The following is a 19,965-nucleotide window of genomic DNA, read 5'->3' as shown; positions in this document are numbered from 1 at the left end:
CATATAGTGGTGAAAATATAAAAAGTAAAATCAAAAGAAAACTTAAGGTAATTGACCGGAAATGACATTCAGAAATTTCCCAGTGGTTAACTTTCTTCAGATGTATAGTAGCTCAACATAGTGCAAAACTTTCAGAAAACAATCAGATAACATGGAAAAATCTCTTTACACAGAATACATAATTATGGATCATTTACCTTAAGTTCTGCTCAAATGCCCAAGAATGGTACACTGGCAAAAAAATTGTGCAAGGGAAAAAGAATTTACTTTATTTATTTTGTTGGGTTTTACAATTTTAGGTCATATGGCAACTTTCCAGTTTTGATAGTGGAAGAAGACCCTAGGTGCCCCTCCGTGCATTATTTCATCACGAGCCAGCCCCTGGGTAGAACCACCGACCTTCCAGAATCCAGCTGGATGGCTTCCTCACGCAAAAAAGAACAAGAGGACCATGATGGTCCTGAATCGCTCACCTCTTCCCACATGACCCAGTTTTGAGTATGACGTCGTTTTTTCTATTACTTGACATAGTGACCTAGTTTTTGAGCTCATGTGACCCAGTTTTGAACTTGACCTAGATATTATCAAGATAAAAATTCTGACCAATTTTCATGAAGATCCATTGAAAAATATGGTCTCTAGAGAGGTCAAAAGATTTTAATAATTTTAGACCTACTGACCTAGTTTTTGACCACAGTTGACCCAGTTTCAAACTTGACCTAGATATCATCTAGATGAACATTCAGACCAACTTTCATACAGATCCCATGAAAAGTATGGCCTCTAGAGAGGTCACAAGGTTTATTTATTATTTGACCTACTGACCTAGTTTTTTATGGCACATGACCCAGTTTCAAACTTGACCTAGATATCACCAAAGTGAACATTCTGACCAATTTTTATGGAGATCCATTCACAAGTATGGTGTCTAGAGAGGTCACAAGGTTTTTCTATTTTTAGACCTAATGACCTAGTTTTTGACCGCACATGACCCTGTTTCAAACTTGACCTAGATATCATCAAGATGAACATTCAGACCAATTTTCATACAGATCCCATGAAAAATATGGCCTCTAGAGAGGTCACAAGGTTTTTCTATTATTTGACCTACTGACCTAGTTGTTGACCGCACGTGACCCTGTCTCGAACTTGACCTAGATATCATCAAGGTAAACATTCTGACCAAATTTCATGAAGATCTCATGAAATATATGGCCTCTAAAGAGGTCACAAGGTTTTTCTATTTTTAGATCTACTGACCTAGTTTTTGACCGCACGTGACCCAGTTTCAAACTTGACCTAGATATCATCAAGATGAACATTCAGACCAACTTTCATACAGATCCCATGAAAAATATGGCCTCTAGAGAGGTCACAAGTTTTTTCTATTATTTGACCTATTGACCTAGTTTTTGATGGCACGTGACCCAGTTTCGAACTTGACCTATATATTATCAAGGTGAACGTTCTGACCAATTTTCATGAAGATCTTGTGAAATATATGGCCTCTAGAGAGGTCACAAGGTTTTTCTATTTTTAGACCTACTGACCTAGTTTTTGATGGTACATGACCCAGTTTCGAACTTGACCTAGATATCATCAAGGTGAACATTCTGACCAAGTTTCATGAAGATCTTGTGAAATATATTGCCTCTAGAGAGGTCACAAGGTTTTTCTATTTTTAGACCTACTGACCTAGTTTTTGACGGCACGTGACCCAGTTTCGAACTTGACCTAGATATCATCAAGATGAACATTCTGACCAACTTTCATAAAGATCCCATGAAAAATGTGACCTCTAGAGTGGTCACAAGCAAAAGTTTACGGACGGACGGACGACGACGGACGACGGACACCGCGCGATCACAAAAGCTCACCTTGTCACTTTGTGACAGGTGAGCTAAAAATGAACCAAAATAAACCCTGCAAAAAAATTGTGACTAAGTAAATATGATCACATGTGTGCCAGCATAAAGTGTACCTAAAATAAAATTCACCTCAGGGGATGAAACAACCATTTGCACCCTTAGTCTTTACTGTATGTAAAACAAAACCTGACATATTTATAGGCCTACCTTTCAAACTGGGTTTTAATATTCCTGGTGTGCAAACAACATTAGAGTCAAATGACATTTTGTACAATCAACAATGAAATATTTTGGTGAATAATGGCCATTTGATATCTTTAATGGAGATCCATCATGCAGTTAATGAGAAAAAATTGTTAAAAGGTATTTCTACTTTTGGCTAAAGCAGCCCCTACATGGGGCGATTTGTGTCCCCTTTGGAAAAAAAAAATGGCTGAGTACCTCATAATGATGCATCAGATCAAGTCTGATGAAGACCCATCAAGTGATCATTTAAATGTTTTTCTATTTTTAGCTCTGGCAGCCCCTGGTAAAAGCTTAGACATTTTAATCATCTTCATAGAGGACCATGCATGGATGCTAGTGACCAAGTTTTAGGCAATTCTGTCAAGTAGTTTCAGAGGAGGTGTTATCTCAAGAAAAGAGTGGACAGACGGACAGTCTTATTTAGTCTGATGATGGCTGGACCGACAGTAAGCAATCATGATGGTAAAAACCATACTTATAACCATAACAGGTAATATATATCATTTTCTGCTTTGATCATATTCAAAACTAATACATTTCAAGGATATGGGAGTCAGAAAAGCATGTAACTATCGACTTGGTATAATTATCTCCCTTAAACAACGAGAAAATCATCATCCCCACTGAAACCTAAATTGAGAAAATCACCATCTCCACCTGAGGATCCCATGTTCTGAAATCTAAATTGAGAAAATCACCTTCCCCACCAGGATATGCATGTTCTGAAATCTAAATTGAGAAAATCACTATCCCCACAAGGATACCATGTTCTGAAATCTAAATTGAGAAAATCACCATCCCGACCAGGATACCATGTTCTGAAATCTAAATTGAAAAAAATCACCATCCCCACCAGGATATGCAAGTTCTTAAATCTAAATTGAGAAAATCACCATCCCCACCAGGAAACCACGTTCTGACATCTAAATTGAGAAAATCACCATCCTCACCAGGATACCATGTTCTTAAATCTAAATTGAGAAAATCACCATCCCCACCAGGATACCATGTTCTGAAATCTAAATTGAGAAAATCACCATCCCAACCAAGATACATCTAAATCAAAATAATCACCATTCCCACCAGGATATCATGTTTTGAAATCTAAATAGAGACAAGAGCTTGTCAAACACTAAATGCCCCCCTTGATGCATTCAGTAATTGCACAAGGAAAAGAAATTGTATGCTCACTGTAAACAATAGTTCTACCATTCTGGTTCAATCTGACCTTGACTTTTAACCTATTAACCTAACAAGAGATCACAGTGTGATCTTGGCGCCCACCACTGAGCCATTTTTGAATGTTCCTAATTTCAAGACTAGCTCAAGGTCAAAATCAAGGTCAAATTTCATTTGGTACAAAACACTGTGCATGTGGTCCAAATTTGAAAGCTGTGGCTTCAGAAATGTGAAAGTAGGTCACTAGATCAATTTCAAGGTCAAAGTTAATTTCAGTACATAAAACTATGTATGTGGTTCAAATTTGAAGGCTGTAGCTTGAGAAATATGAAAGTAGGTCACTAGGTCAAAACCAAGGTCAAATTTTATTTCAGAACACAAAACTATGCATGTGGTCCAAATTTGAAGCCTGTACCTTCAGAAATGTGGAAGTAGGTCACTAGGTCAATCTCAAGATCAAAGTTCATTTCGGTACACAAAACTATATATATGCTTGTGGTTTAAATTTGAAGGCTGTATCTTGAGAAATGTGAAAGTAGGTCACTAGGTCAATATCAAGGTCAAATTTCATTTTGGACCACAAAACTATGCATATGGTCCAAATTTGAAGCCTGTACCTTCAAAAATGTGAAAAGAGATCACTAGGTCAATAACAAGGTCAAAGTTTGTTTCGGTACACAAATTTATGCATGTGGCCCAAATTTGAAGGCTGTAGCTACAGAAATGTGAAAGTAGGTCACTAGGTCAAGATCAAGGTCAACTCATGTCAAGGTTCATCTTGCCACTCAAAACTATACATGTGGTCCAAATTTGAATGATATAGGTTATGGACATGAAGATTCTATGTTTTTCCTTATATAAGTCTATCTGAACCATGTGACCCCCGGGACGGGGCCATATTTGACCCTAGAGGGATAATTTGAACAAACTTGGTAGAGAACCACTAGATGATGCTTCATTACAAATATCAAAACCCTAGCCTTTGTGGTTTGGACAAGAAGATTTTCAAAGTTTTTCCCTATATAAGTCTATGTAAACCATGTGACCCCCAGAGGAGCCATATTTGACCCTAGGGGAACAAGCAAATTCGATGAATTGGAATCCCCCGCCGAAAGGGTCAGAGTTGAGGAACGGCAAAAAAATATATCCAGCAAAAAGTTAAGAATGTTACCAAGAAGCAAATAATTTCATTAGTCAAAATCAAATTAAAAGAAAATGAATGGTTTGTTTCGGTGGGGCTGGGGGGTGGGGGGGGGGGTGAGGATACAACAGTTTACATGTTGATTATAAATACTGATAGAAAATGAAAAATGAAAAAAAAAAAAAAAAAAAAAACATGGGGGGGGGGGGGACCAAGGTAAGGTGGTGACCAGGTGTAGGTACACAACATCACATGTTTATAATAAATGTTCATGGAAAAGAATGAAAGAAGTTTAATGAACTTCTTCCAATTGGTTGGTTTGTTATGTACAGATCTGTGGATTTTTAAACAATTAAAGGGCAATAACTATCTGGAAAATTGACCAATTGAAAAAAACCTTGAAGGGCATCGTCGCAGTATCTTGGTTCATGTCTGTTTCAAGTTTGATGAAATTCTACCTGCTAGTTACTGAGAAATGGCTGCAGACGGAAATTTTTCATTAAATCAAGGGCAATAACTCTGACGGAAATTGACCTATCAAAAAAAAAACTTGACGGGCATCAGCACAGTATCTTGGTTCATGTCTATTTCAAATTTGATGAAATTCTACCTGTTAGTTACTGAGAAATAGCTGCAGACGGACATTTTTTATTAAATCAAGGGCAATAACTCTGAGGGAAATTGACCAATCAAAATAAAAACTTGACAGGCATCATCGCAGTATGTTGGTTCATGTTTATTTCAAGTTTCATGAAATTCTACCAAGTAGTTACTGAGGAATGGCTGCGGACGGACGGACGGACAACGCCATTTCAATACCCACCTCCCGATTTCATCAGCGGGGGATAATAATTTGAACAATCTTAGTAGAGTACCACTAGATGATGTCATATACAAAATATCAAAGCCCTAGGCCCTATGGTTTTGGACAAGAGGTTTTTCAAAGTTTTTTCCTATATAAGTCTATATAAACCATGTGACCCCCAGGGTAGGGTCATATTTGACCCTAGGGAAATAATCTGAACAATCTTGGTAGAGGACCACTAGATTTTGCTACATACCAAATATCAAAGCCCTAGGCCCTGTGGTTTTAGACAAGAAGATCAGAAACCCTTTAACTGTACCTGGCCAATGTGACCTTGACCTCTGACCTAATGACCTCAAAATCAACAAAGCATATTTGCTAATCATGACCAACCTCATTATCAATTTTCCTGATACTAGGCCCAAGCATTCTTGAGTTATTGCCCGGAAACCATTTTACTGTTCCTGGTCACTGTGACCTTGACCTTTGACATACTGACCTCAAAATCTGTAGGGGTCATCTGCTGGTCATGACCAACCTCCCTATCAACTTTCATGATCCTAGGCCTAAGTGTTCTTGAGCTATCATCCAGAAACTGTTCAACTGTTCAGGGTCACTGTGACCTTGACCTTTAACATACTGACCTCAAAATCGATAGGGGTCATCTGCTGGTCATGATCAACCTCCCTATCAACTTTCATGATCCTAAGCCCAAGTGTTATTGAGTTATCATCCGGAAACCGTTTAACTATTCAGGGTCACTGTGACCTTGACCTTTGACATACAGACCTCAAAATCAATAGGGGTTATCTGCTGGTGATGACCAACCTCCCTATCAACTTTCATGATCCTAGGCCCAAGCATTCTTGAGTTATCATCCAGAAACGGATTGGTCTACATTCTGACCGACCGACCAACATCTGCAAAACAATATACCCCTCCTTCTTCGAAGGGGGGCATAAAAATCACTATCCCCACCAGGATACCATGTTCTGAAAACTAAATTGAGAAATCACCATCCCAACCAGAATACCATGTTCTGAAATCTAAACTGAGAAAAGCCCCATCCCCACCAGAATATCATGTTCTGAAAACTAAATTGAGAAAATCACCATCCCCACCAGTATACTATGTTCTGAAATCTAAATTGTGAAAATCACCATTCCCACCAGGATACCATGTTTTGAAATCTAAATTGAGAAAATCACCATCCCTACCAGGATACCATGGTCTGAAATTTAAATCAAGAAAATCACTATCCCCTCTAGAATACCATGTTTTGAAATCTAAATTGAGAAAATCACCATCCTAACCAAGATACATCTAAATCGAAATAATCACCATTCCCACCAGGATACCATGTTTTGAAATCTAAATAGAGAAAATCACCATCCCCACCAGAATATCATGTTCTGAAAACTAAATTGAGAAAATCACCTTCCCCACCAGGATACCATGTTCTGAAATCTAAATTGTGAAAATCACCATTCCCACTAGGATACCATGTTTTGAAATCTAAACTGAGAAAATCACCATCCCAACCAGGATACCATGTTCTGAAATCTAAATCGAGAAAATCACTATCCCCACTAGAATACCATGTTTTGAAATCTAAATTGAGAAAATCACCATCCCAACCAGAATACCATGTTTTGAAATATAAATTGAGAAAATCACCATCACCACCAGGATACTATGTTCTGAAATTTAAATTGAGAAAACCACATCCCTACCATGTTCTGAAATCTAAATTGAGGAAATCACAATCCCCGCCAGGATACCATGTTTTGAAATCTAAATTGAGAACACCACCATCTCCAACAGAAAACCATGTTTTGAAATCTAAATCGAGAAAATCACCATCCCCACCAGGATACCATGTTCTGAAATCTAAATTGAGAAAATCCCCATCCCCATCAAGATACCATGTTTTGAAATCTAAATTGAGAAAATCACCATCCCCACCAGGATATCATGTTTTGAAATCTAAATTGAGAAAACCACCATCCCTACCATGTTCTGAAATCTAAAGTGAGGAAATAACCATCCCAACCAGGAATATATGTTTTGAAATCTAAATTGAGAAAACCACCATCTCCAACGTACAGGATACCATGTTTTGAAATCTAAATTGTGAAAATCACCATCTCCACCAGGATTATGAGGATAACATGTTTTGAAATCTAAACTGAGAAAATCACCATCACTACCAGGATACCATGTTGAGAAAATCACCAACCCTACCAGGATACCATGTTGAGAAAATCACCATACCTACCAGGATATCATGTTTGAGAAAATCACCATCCCTACTAGGATACCATGTTGAGAAAATCACCATCCCTACCAGGATATCATGTTGAGAAAATCACCATTCCTACCAGGATACCATGTTGAGAAAATCACCATCCCTACCAGGATACCTTGTTGAGAAAATCACCTTTCCTACCAGGATACCATGTTGAGAAAATCACCATTCCTACCAGGATACCATGTTGAGAATGCCATGTTCCCTTAACTGTGAAACTTAGCTATGAAGGTTGAACAGGATATGCAGACTTTAGAAAAACTTTTTCTGCACCCTTTGAAAAATATTGCAAGGTTTTGCACCCTCTAAAAGCTGGAATTTTATTACGGATCTCTCTGTTCTTAGAGTCCATGGTAGCCTACTATCTACCATGTTTAAATCTTAAACAAGAGGGCCAAGATGGCCCTAGGTCACTTATCTGTGTAACACATCATAACAGTAACAGAGTAAACATGTTTTACCTAGTGATCTCATAAATACAAATATTCTGACCAATTTTCATTAAGATTGGCCAAAAAAACATGGCCTCTTAAGTGTGAACAAGCATTTTCTTTGATTTGACCTAGTGACCTAGTTCTTTATCCTGGTCCATTTCATGAAAACAAACATTGCAACAAAGTTTCGGAAAGACTGGAGCAAAATAGTGGCATCTAGAGTGTATACAAGCTTTTCCTTTGATTTGACAAAGTGCCCTAGTTTTTGACCCCACATGACCCAGATTTCATGCAGACAAACATTCTGACCAAGTTCCATGCACATCAAATGAAAAATGCAGCCCCTATTGCATGCACAAGGTTGTTCTTTGATTTTAACAAGTGTCCTAGTTTTTGATCCAAATGGTCCAGATTCGGACTTGGGCTGAAGATCATCAAGATCATCATTTTGACAAAGTTTCATGAAGATAAGATCACAGACTTGGCCTCTGGAGAGTTGGCCTCTGGAGAGTTATCATGCTTTTCGTTTGATTTGACCAAATGACCTGGTTTTTGACCCCACATGACCCAGATTCAAACCTGACCTAGAGGTCATCAAGTCAAACATTCTGACTAATTCTCACTTAAACTGTGGACTATAGAGTGTTAACAAGATGTTCATTTGATCTGATATAATGACCTAATTTTTGACCTCACATGACCCAATTTCCATTTTGACCAAGAGATCATTAAGATAAACATTTTGACCAAGTTTCATAAACATTGAGTCACAATTGTGGCCTCTAGAATGTTCATAAGCTTTTCCTTTGATTTAACCTGGTGACATAGTTTTTGATCCCACATGACCCAGATTAGATCTTGAACTAGAGATCATCAAAACTAACATTCCGATCAAGTTTCATAAAGATTGAGTCACAACTGTGGCCTCTATAGTGTTTACAAGCCTTTCCTTAGATCTGACCTGGTGACATAGTTTTTGGCCCCACTTGACCCTGTTTCAAACTTGACCTAGAGATCGTCACGACAAATATTCTGCCCAAGATTCATAGAGATTGAGTCACAACTGTGGTCTCCAGAGTGATCACAAGCTTTTCTTTTTGATTCGACTGGGCAACCTAGTTTTTGACCCCACATGATCCAGATTCAAACTTGACCTAGAGATCATCAAGACAAACATTCTGACCAAGTTTCATAAAGACTGGGTCACAACTGAGACCTCTAGATTGTCCACATGCTTTTCCTATGACCTGCCCTACTGACCTATTTTCTGATCCCACATGACCCAGATTATAGTTTTCATAAGGCAAATGTTGACGGACAACAGACAACTGACAATGCATGCCGACAGATGCCAAACAATTAACGGTCACAATACCTCACCTTGAGCACTTCCTGCTCAGGTGAGCTAAACATTTGTGTATACACTCTCCTCATTGAAAATAAACTACCAGAAACCAATTCATCATATAAATAAAATGCAGTTTTTGCTCATGTATAATAGGTTGCTGCAAGTGGAAAGATATGAACATAAAAAGTCTGAATATTTTCTGACAGCCCCCTTGTATGTCATGAAAGATGCCAACTGCTGATTACACAACATGCTGAATGGATATTCAACAATAATGCTTATGTCCACAGTTATTTCTGAAATATGTCATGAAAGATGGTAACTGCTCATTACACAACATGCTGAATGGATATTATTTCTGAAATATGTCATGAAAGATGGTAAATGCTCATTACACAACATGCTGAATGGATATTCAACTCAAAAGATATAATGACTTGAGACAACCAAACAGCAACATACTATGAAATTTACAAGTTGCATCTATCAGTTATTTGACTGAATATAACGGACTGTCGATTTAATTTCTGAATGTACATAATAATAATAATAATTATCTCTCTTTGCAAGAACATAACTATTTTATGATTTGCTTAGATTTATGTCAGCAATTTTAAAATGTTTCTATCTAGACACAGACCTTAACAACATCATCATTTAAAGCTCTTCTTCACTGTATTTTTATACAAATAATGTAACTGTAAACATTCTTATTTAAGATTTGTTTTGTTTGTAATCTGACAGGTATTTGTAATTTCTGCAATAATTTGTAGGAATTAAAAAATAATACTTTATGAAGAAGAATTTTTAAAAGCTGTAACGCATGTATCCACTAATTATTGGGATAAGCTCATGAGACAATTAGCAACAGTTTCCGGTGGGACTGTTTCATGTTGTAGTAATTGGATTTATGTATTTTGCACTTGCCATTATCGTCAGAAAACATGAATGCCAGACTGTCATAAAATATGCCAGTCGGATGAAAAGTGTTCGACTTAGAGAGCGGAGAAGGCTAAATTCTCAGTTTTTTTAACAATTCAAGGGCCATAATCCAAGTGTGCCTGGGGCAATATTGGTTGCAATCAAACATGGCCGGGATATTACGCCCACAAAAATTGTCAGCAATTCTGATGAAAATCTGACAAAAACTGTTTGACTTAGAGAGCAGACATGCTTTTGATGCTGACCGCCCCTCACAGGTGTTCACATAATACACCCCGCTCTTTCAAACATGGGCCTATAAAAAGAAGCAACCTGAAATATATTTGCTACTGCTACAGGCAGGCAGCTTGACTAGTAACTGACCTGGAACATTTGGTCTGTGTTATAATACACTAACCAACTTAACAATCATGGTCAGACCAACAATTAAGTAACACAAACTATCTTTAGGTAACTTGAAAATCACAACAGTATCTTGTTGATAAAAAGAAACCAGACTGAAACTGAGACTAGTGTCTGAGTCGGGCAATAGAACTGTTTAATTAGCAAGTTAATTAAGAAAGAATTAAGGCTACTCCCAGCTGTAAGATGATCAGGCAGCTAATTTACCAGGATATTGCAAATGCTCCCATCTTTCAGCTTTTTCCAAGAAAAATAAACTGTACTACACTCTCTCTTAGCATGTCTGCATTTAAAGGTGGTCAATCACATTTGAGGAACATTTTCTGACATTTTTCAGTATTTATATATTCTGTTAGAGATTTATTTAAGGAACAAAAAGACCCATTACATAAAGTTAGATACCTATTGGAAATGTATGATTTATTACTTCTTAAGAAATTTTGTAATTATCTCCCTTTAATACAAAAGTGTTTAAAAAGTAGATTATTTCTTTTAATTTCAATATAATTTCTAGTTTTACATTTGCATTTGATATATATTGGAATATTACAACTACCTGAAACAAAAGGCAAGTTTTGAAACAAAGTGTAGCTTTGGAATTGATTTATTTTAAATCTATCTCGGTTGCGCAACCAAGATAGACAAAGGGAGGTAATAATAATTTTATAAACTTGCATTTCTAATGAATTTGGCAAAATATGTTCTTGTCAATGCAAATCTTTTACAACTCTTATACAGTAGTGCTTATATTCATAACATTCCTTAGGCAGTGTATGTTTATTAAATTTATACTTATGCTAAAATAACGCTATCTTGGTTGGGCAACCAGGATAGGAAAATCATAGTTTAAAAATTCTTCCAGTGAAAATCTGATGTGTATTAAGAACTTGATAAACACAAATAAGTGTAAATTATCAGTTGGTAAAGTTTTAAAAAAATCTGAAAGTTGACCAAAATCTGATTAACCACCTTTAATGAGTTGCGAACTTCCAAGAAAATCGAGAATCTGAAGGAAATTGGTTCTTATATCATCCAGAAAATTAATGAAAAGTCTACACTTATTTAGCTTATCATGCAATTGCTAAATCTACTACAGCAGTATTTCCCATACACTTATCTGTTGTTTCTGTATCACTATAAACATGAGAGCCCTGATAAATCCTGGATTTTAGACTTTATCAAGTGGGACAAAAACACCAAATCTTAATACCCAGGAGCTAAGTTCTAAAAGGGTTATAGGACGTTTGAGGGGCAAGAAGGGGCTATTTATAGCAATTTCAAAACAGTGCACATGAAACATTTCAATACAAGTAGCTGTGTTTAAAACGACAGTGTAAATGTTACATTTATAAATTAAATTCACCAATATTACAAAGTTCTGCTGTGCATCTGTTAACATAACAAAATGTTACCAAAACTGATCTCCAGCTCAAAGTCACTGTGACCTTGACCAATGACCTACTGACACCCCTAAAAATAAGCATCTAGCTAAGATGGAGCTGTGGATTCTGTAGTATGCTGCTGATGTGGAACTAAATGACATTGTTTGCTTGCCTTTAACACTTCTGATAATGCCCTTAGGTTTGCTTGCCTTCTAACACCTCTGATGCTGCCCACTGTTTGCTTGCCTTCTAACACCTATGATGCTGCCCCATTGTTTGCTTGCCTTTAACACCTCTGATGCTGCCCTGTTGTTTGCTTGCCTTCTAACACTTCTGATGCTGCCCTATTGTTTGCTGGCCTTCTAACACCTCTGATGTTGCCCTGTTGTTTGCTGGCCTTCTAACACCTCTGATGTTGCCCTACTGTTTGCTGGCCTTCTAACACCTCTGATGCTGCCCTATTGTTTCCCTTTCTTCTAAAACCTCTGATGCAGCCCTGTGGTTTGTTTGCCTTCTAACACCTCTGATAATACCCTGAGGTTTGCTTGCCTTCTAACACCTCTGATGCTGCCCACTGTTTGCTTGCCTTCTAACACCTATGATGCTGCCCCATTGTTTGCTTGCCTTTAACACCTCTGATGCTGCCCTGTTGTTTGCTTGCCTTCTAACACTTCTGATGCTGCCCTATTGTTTGCTGGCCTTCTAACACCTCTGATGCTGCCCTATTGTTTGCTTGCCTTCTAACACCTCTGATGCTGCCCTATTGTTTGCTTGCTTTCTAACACCTCTGATGCTGCCCTATTGTTTGCTTGCTTTCTAACACCTCTGATGCTGCCCTATTGTTTCCTTTTCTTCTAACACCTCTGATGCTGCCCTATTGTTTGCTTGCTTTCTAACACCTCTGATGCTGCCCTATTGTTTGCTTGCTTTCTAACACCTCTGATGCTGCCCTATTGTTTCCTTTTCTTCTAACACCTCTGATGCTGCCCTACTGTTTGCTTGCTTTCTAACACCTCTGATGCTGCCCTATTGTTTGCTTGCTTTCTAACACCTCTGATGTTGCCCTATTGTTTGCTTGCTTTCTAACACCTCTGATGCTGCCCTATTGTTTCCTTTTCTTCTAAAACCTCTGATGCTGCCCTATTGTTTGCTTGCTTTCTAACACCTCTGATGCTGCCCTATTGTTTGCTTGCTTTCTAACACCTCTGATGTTGCCCTATTGTTTGCTTGCTTTCTAACACCTCTGATGCTGCCCTTGTTTGCTTGCTTTCTAACACCTCTGATGCTGCCCTATTGTTTGCTTGCTTTCTAACACCTCTGATGTTGCCCTATTGTTTGCTTGCTTTCTAACACCTCTGATGCTGCCCTATTGTTTGCTTGCTTTCTAACACCTCTGATGCTGCCCTATTGTTTGCTTGCTTTCTAACACCTCTGATGTTGCCCTATTGTTTGCTTGCTTTCTAACACCTCTGATGCTGCCCTATTGTTTGCTTGCTTTCTAACACCTCTGATGCTGCCCTATTGTTTCCTTTTCTTCTAAAACCTCTGATGCTGCCCTATTGTTTGCCTGCCTACCCTGTTGCTTACCTGATAAAAAAAAACAGATGCTGCCCAGAGGTTGGCGATGCTACCCTGTTGAGGTTTGCTCAACTTCTAACACCTCTGATGCTGCCCTGTTGCTTACCTTCTACCACCTCTGATGCTGCCCTGAGGTTTGCTTGCCTTCTAACACCTCTGATGCTGCCCTGAGGGTTGCTTGCCTGCGTACACCTTTGATGCTGCCCTGAGGTTATGAGCTGTGTGTCATATGACTGTCTTCAATAATACAGACTCCATAATAGCCATATTTTTTTTCTTAAAAATCTGAATAATTTGAACTACCTTTAAGTAACTCATCTGAGGAGGACTGTCACATTTAGACCTTGCTTCTTAACTAGTTTGCTGACATATTATGCAGTCCATTAAAAGTTTCTTCTATTGTTTGTTTTTTATGGTGACAGCCCCTAAAAGCAGCACAAGTAGAAGCATTGGAACAAATTTGACAATTGTCAGTAGAGAGATGCTTCAGACCAAATCTGGTGAAGATCCATCAAGTGGTTTATGAGAGGAAATCATTTGAAGTTTTGAAGTTTTTTTCTTCTATTTTTTGCTGTAGCAGAAAGCAGAACCTTTCAGCAAAGTTGACAGCAAATCATACAAAGCTGCTACAGGTCATGTTTTGTCTTCCGATGTAACTCATTGCAGAGTTGGAGCGGTCTTCTGCGCAATGCTGAAAATGATTATCAACTGTAGCGCACGGCAAAAATATGCATGTTTTTGCATGTCCGCACGCATTTAGTGTATAATATGCATAATATACTGACTAATGGTTAGGGTTAGTATCACCATGGTTTCAAAATATATACATTTAAGATATTTTTCTTCAAATTTAGTTAATCCGGTATATACCGGAGTCTGTAATTTATACCGGCGCTCCATGTCTGCATTGAGTCACAGTCTTTGTCTTAATCCATCAAGCAGTTCATGAAAGATGTAGTTAGGTAACATGGTGCTAGGAAAACAATGCCTTGGAAATTTTATCCTCGCAAGTATTTTCTCGGAAAAACATCAAAATTAAAACAAACGATTACATATAAAACTGAATGGCCCTTTTCATTGAATGGTAGCTTCAACTAATTTTTTTACTCTATGTTTTACAAGTATTATATGTGTTTATAATATGGTGTCGTAGGGTGGGGTAGTGTCAATGTGACATGTAGTACTGTAAAAGCACATATTTTCGCTAGGTAAAAATTTCACGATTTGAAATTTTGATAATGTTCGTGAGGTTTTTTATTTTCGAAATTGTATAAATGGTATCATACTTAAGAATATTTACATGAGGATTAATTTTCGCGAGATGTTGGGCCTCGTGAAAATAGCAAAATTAAACCCTCGCAAAAATTTCTACTTTTACAGTAGGACGCGATTTCGGACCGACTAAACTTTCAAAATTTTCGAAGCCCTAATACTAACATGTTTTCATGAAGATCACCTAAAAAATGTGAGTTCTTGCCTGTTTAACAAGATTTTTATATTTTTTATTCTAATGACCTGGTTTTTGACTCCAGATGATCCATGATCAAATCCTTTTGGAATGAAAGGTAAACTAAGATTATGACTAAGTTCCATGAATATTAGGCCCACATTGTGACATCTAGACGGTTGCCAATAGCTTTTGTTGGGTTATACCAGAACAATTTAAAGGTCATATAGTGACATGATAGAGGATGACCCCCAGGTGCCCTTCAGAGAACTGTTTAAGGCATGGAAGGGTACCTGGTTAGAACCACCAACCTTCATCCTTTGATGAATTCCTCACATGAAGAATTCTACACCCATGCAAGGTTTCAAACCTACATCAGAAAAGAGAAAGGGGTTCAAAGTCAGCCTCCTTAGCTCCATGACCACAGGGAGAGGCCATCTAGTGAAAATAGTTGATGAGACATGATGGACAGTCACTCTAGCAGTCACACTTATTATTAAGCTCATCTTGACCACTTTGTTAACTTTGTTCGTTAACCTTTAGCCTGCTGGTGGCAAGTAATTTTGTCTATGCAACCAGTGCAGACCAAGATCAGCCTGCACCTCTGTGCAGGCTGATCACTGTCTGCACTGTTTGCTATTCAGTCAGTAATTTTCCGTGCAGGCTGATAATGGTCTGCACTATTCGCTATTCAGTCAGTAAACTTTCAGTGAACGCCCCTTTGAAATCTAAGTGGTACTGTCCAAATTGAATGACCAGTCCATTTAAGAAATTTAGCAGGGTAAAGGTTAAAATGACATGATAAAAACAAGAGGGCCATGAAGGCCCTGTATCGCTCACCTGACCTATTGACCTAAAGATCATCAAGATTAACATTCCGACCAAGTTTCATTAAGATATGGTCATAAATGTGGCATCTCGAGTGTTAACTAGCTTTTCCTTTGATTTGACCTGGTGACCTAGTTTTTGATCCCACATGACCCAGATTCGAACTTGACCTTAAGATTATCAAGGTTAACATTCTGACCAAGTTTCATGAAGATACAGTCATAAATATGGCCTCTAGAGTGTTAACAAGCTTTTCCTTTGATTTGACCTGGTGACCTAGTTTTTGACCCCACCTGACCTCGATTTACACTTGACCTAAAGACATCAACATTAACATTCTGACCAAGTTTCATTAAGATATGGTCTTAAATGTGGCTTACACAGTGTTAACTAGCTTTTCCTTTGATTTGACCTGGTGACCTAGTTTTTGACCCTATCTGACCCAGATTTAAAATTGGTCTAAAGATCATCAAGATTAACATTCCAACCAAGTTTCATTAATATATGGTCATAAATATGGCCTCCAAAGTGCTAACTAACTTTTTCTTTGATTTGACCCAGTGACCTAGATTTTGACCCCACAAGACCCAGATTCAAACTTGACCTAAAGATCATCAAGATTAACATTCTGACTAAGTTTCATGAAAATAAAGTCATAAATGTGGCCTCTAGAGTGTTAACAAGCTTTTCCTTTGATTTGATCAAGTGACCTAGTTTTTGACTCCACCTGACCCAGATTTAATCTTGACCTAAAGATCATCAAGATTAACATTCTGACCAAGTTTCATTAAGATATGGTCATAAATGTGACCTCTAGAGTGTTAACTAGCTTTTCCTTTGATTTGACCTGGTGACCTAGTTTTTAACCCTACATGACCCAGATTCAAACTGGACCTAAAGATCATCAAGGTTAAAATTGGTCAGTGTCATGAAGATAAGGTCATAAATGTGGCCTCTACAGTGTTAACAAATTTTTCCTTTGATTTGACCTGGTGACTTAGTTTTTGACCCGAGATGACCAAATATCAAATTCGTCCAAGATTTTATTGAGGGTAACATTCTGATCAAGTTTCAATAAGATTGGGCCAAAATTGTGACCTCCAGAGTGTTAACAAGCTTTTCCTTTGGTTTGACCTGGTGACCTAGTTTTTGACCCCAGATGATCCAATATCAAACACGTCCAAGATTTTATCAAGGGTAACATTCTGACCAAGTTTCATTAAGATTGGGCCAAAATGTGACCTCTAGAGTGTTAACAGTCAAATTGTTGACGACGACGGATGACGACGGACGACGGATCCAGGGCCATCACAAAAGCTCACCTTGAGCACTTTGTGCTCAGGTGAGCTAAAACATGTCAAGGGACCTGAATAATAACAAGAGGACCATGATGGTCCTGAATCGCTCACCTGTTCCCACATGACCAAGTTTCGAGTATGATGTCGTTTTTTCTATCATTTGACATAGTGACCTAGTTTTTGAGCTCATGTGACCCAGTTTTGAATCTGACCTAGATATCATCAAGATAAAAATTCTGACCAATTTTCATGAAGATCCATTGAAAAATATGGCCTCTAGAGAGGTCACAAGGTTTTTCTATTATTTGACCTATTGACCTAGTTTTCAAAGGTACATGACCCTGTTTTGAACTTGACCTAGATATCATAACTGTAAAAATTCTCACTAATTTTCATGAAGATCTATTGAAAAATATGGCCTCTAGAGATGTCACAAGGTTTTTCTATTTTCATACTTACTGGCCTAGTTCTTGACCGCATGTAACCCAGTTTAGAAACTGACCTAGATATCATCAAGGTGAACATTCAGACCAATTTTCATGAAGATCCATTGAAAAATATGGCCTCTAGAGAGGTCAAAATTTTTTTCTAGTTTTAGACCTACTGACCTAGTTTTTGACTGCAGTTGACCCAATTTCAAACTAGACCTAGATATCATCAAGATGAACATTCAGAACAACTTTGATATAGATCCCATCAAAAGTATGGCCTCTATAGAGGTCAAAAGGTTTTTTTATCATTTGACCTACTCACCTAGTTTTTGATGGCACACGGCCCAGTTTCGAACTTGACCTAGATACCATCAAGGTGAACATTCTGACCAATTTTCATGAAGATCCATTCAAGGGTATGGCCTCTAGAGAGGTCACAAAGTTTTTCTATTTTAAGACCTACTGACCTAGTTTTTGATTGCAGTTGACCCAGCTTCAACCTTGACCTATATATCATCAAGATAAACATTCAGACCAACTTTCATACAGATCCAATGAAAAATATGGCCTCTAGAGAGGTCACAAGGTTTTTTCATTGTCATACTGACCTACTTTTAGACAGCATGTGACTCACTTTCTAACTTGACCTAGATATCATCAAGATGAACATTCTGACAAATTTTTATGAAGATCCATTCACAAGTATGGCCTCTAGAGAGGTCACAAGGTTTTTCTATTTTTAGACCTACTGTCCTAGTTTTTGACCGCACGTGACACAGTTTCGAACTTGATCTAGATATCATCAAGATGAATATTCAGACCAACTTTCATACAGATCCCATGAAAAATATGGCCTTTAGAGAGGTCACAAGGTTTTTTTCTATTATTTGACCTACAACCTAGTTTTTGATGGCACATGACCCAGTTTCAATCTTGACCTAGATATCATCAAGATGAACATTCTGACCAATTTTCATGAAGATCTTGTGAAATATATGGCCTCCAGAGAGGTCACAAGGTTTTTCTATTTTTAGACCTACTGACCTAGTTTTTGACCTCACGTGACTCTGTTTCGAACTTGACCTAGATATCATCAAGGTAAACATTCTGACCAATTTTCATGAAGATCTTGTGAAAAATATGGCCTCTAGAGAGGTCACAAGGTTTTTCTATTTTTAGACCTACTGACCTAGTTTTTGACCGCACGTGACCCAGTTTCGAACTTGAACTAGGTATCATCAAGATAAACATTCTGACCAACTTTCATAAAGATCCCATGAAAAATGTGACCTCTAGAATGGTCACAAGCAAAAGTTTACGGACGGACGCATGCACGGACAACGGACGCTGCGCAATCACAAAAGCTCACCTTGTCACTTTGTGACAGGTGAGCTAATAAAACCAATGTATACCTGTTGTGCAACTTCATTGCTGTAGCATTCATAATCTTTAGACACTGGACTAAGGCAAACCCTGTACGTCATATCTTCCTGCACTGGACCAAACTTTACCTCTACCATTGAGCCAACTACAGTAAAATTAATTTTCATCACCACCTGCTTGCGGACAATTGGTTTGTCTAAAATAGAACATAAAACATCTTTGATAAAAGGTTTTGAAAACTTACACTGATATGAAATGAAGTAATCAAACCATTTGTTCTTTCACTGACATCAATCACAATTTGTCTGGCATCTGCGCAGTCTGATCAGGATCCATGCTGTGTGCTAATGGTTTCTCTAATTGCAATAGGCTTTGAAAGTGGACAGCATGGATCCGGACCAGACTGCGCGGATGCTGGTTTTCTCATGGTTCAGCTCAAATGTGAAAGTATCTCTGAACAAATTTACAACGAGGAATCTACTTAACTGGCACAGCGATTTGAACCATCACTTCCAAGACAAGTTAATAAACCTATATATACAGGCTACAGGATAAAATATTGCAGCTGTGTATTTTTTCTGTTTCATTTCTTCAAGATTCTTTTAATACAACAGAAATACAGGAGTGATGTAAACATTGTATGACACACGACTGTTGAAATTGCTTGATAGAAAGTTATATATTATGAAGTCCTAACAAAATGTCCATGAAACGCAATATTACTCACCAGAGTAGGTACAAGGAGACGAATAACACTGGCCTGCTGATTCAGAGGAGCGTACCTGAGCAGTCATACTTTTTTTCTGACAAACTAAGATGGCTTTTAACAATTTGAGCAATGTTCATTCAAGAAATATTTCTACAAAATTCTGTAAAATTTGAGTGGCTGGTATTTGAAGACTTTCCTATTTTCAGATCTGGTGGTCTTGTTTTTTTTTTTTTGAC

General features: G+C 37.8%; 1 protein-coding gene across 5 annotated transcripts in view; it reads right to left on the bottom strand.

Moving 5' to 3' along the window:
* LOC123529047 (uncharacterized) overlaps nt 1-19,965 on the bottom strand; it is a 172,131-nt gene that overhangs the window by 58,549 nt on the left and 93,617 nt on the right. For all 5 annotated transcript variants that reach the window (XR_008366710.1, XM_045309232.2, XM_045309233.2 and 2 more), the window contains one exon: nt 19,050-19,216. Coding sequence is in view for 4 of the 5 variants with exons in the window: in XM_045309232.2 (XP_045165167.2) it covers nt 19,050-19,216 (167 nt within the window). In the remaining variant the exon portion in view is untranslated. The remainder of the gene's footprint in view (nt 1-19,049; nt 19,217-19,965) is intronic.

The sequence above is a fragment of the Mercenaria mercenaria genome, chromosome 13, assembly GCF_021730395.1.
Source record: "Mercenaria mercenaria strain notata chromosome 13, MADL_Memer_1, whole genome shotgun sequence".
NCBI classification, from domain to species: Eukaryota; Metazoa; Mollusca; class Bivalvia; order Venerida; family Veneridae; genus Mercenaria; species Mercenaria mercenaria.
The sequence above is the reverse complement of the archived record's forward strand: the minus strand, read 5'-3'. Positions and strand labels throughout refer to the sequence as shown.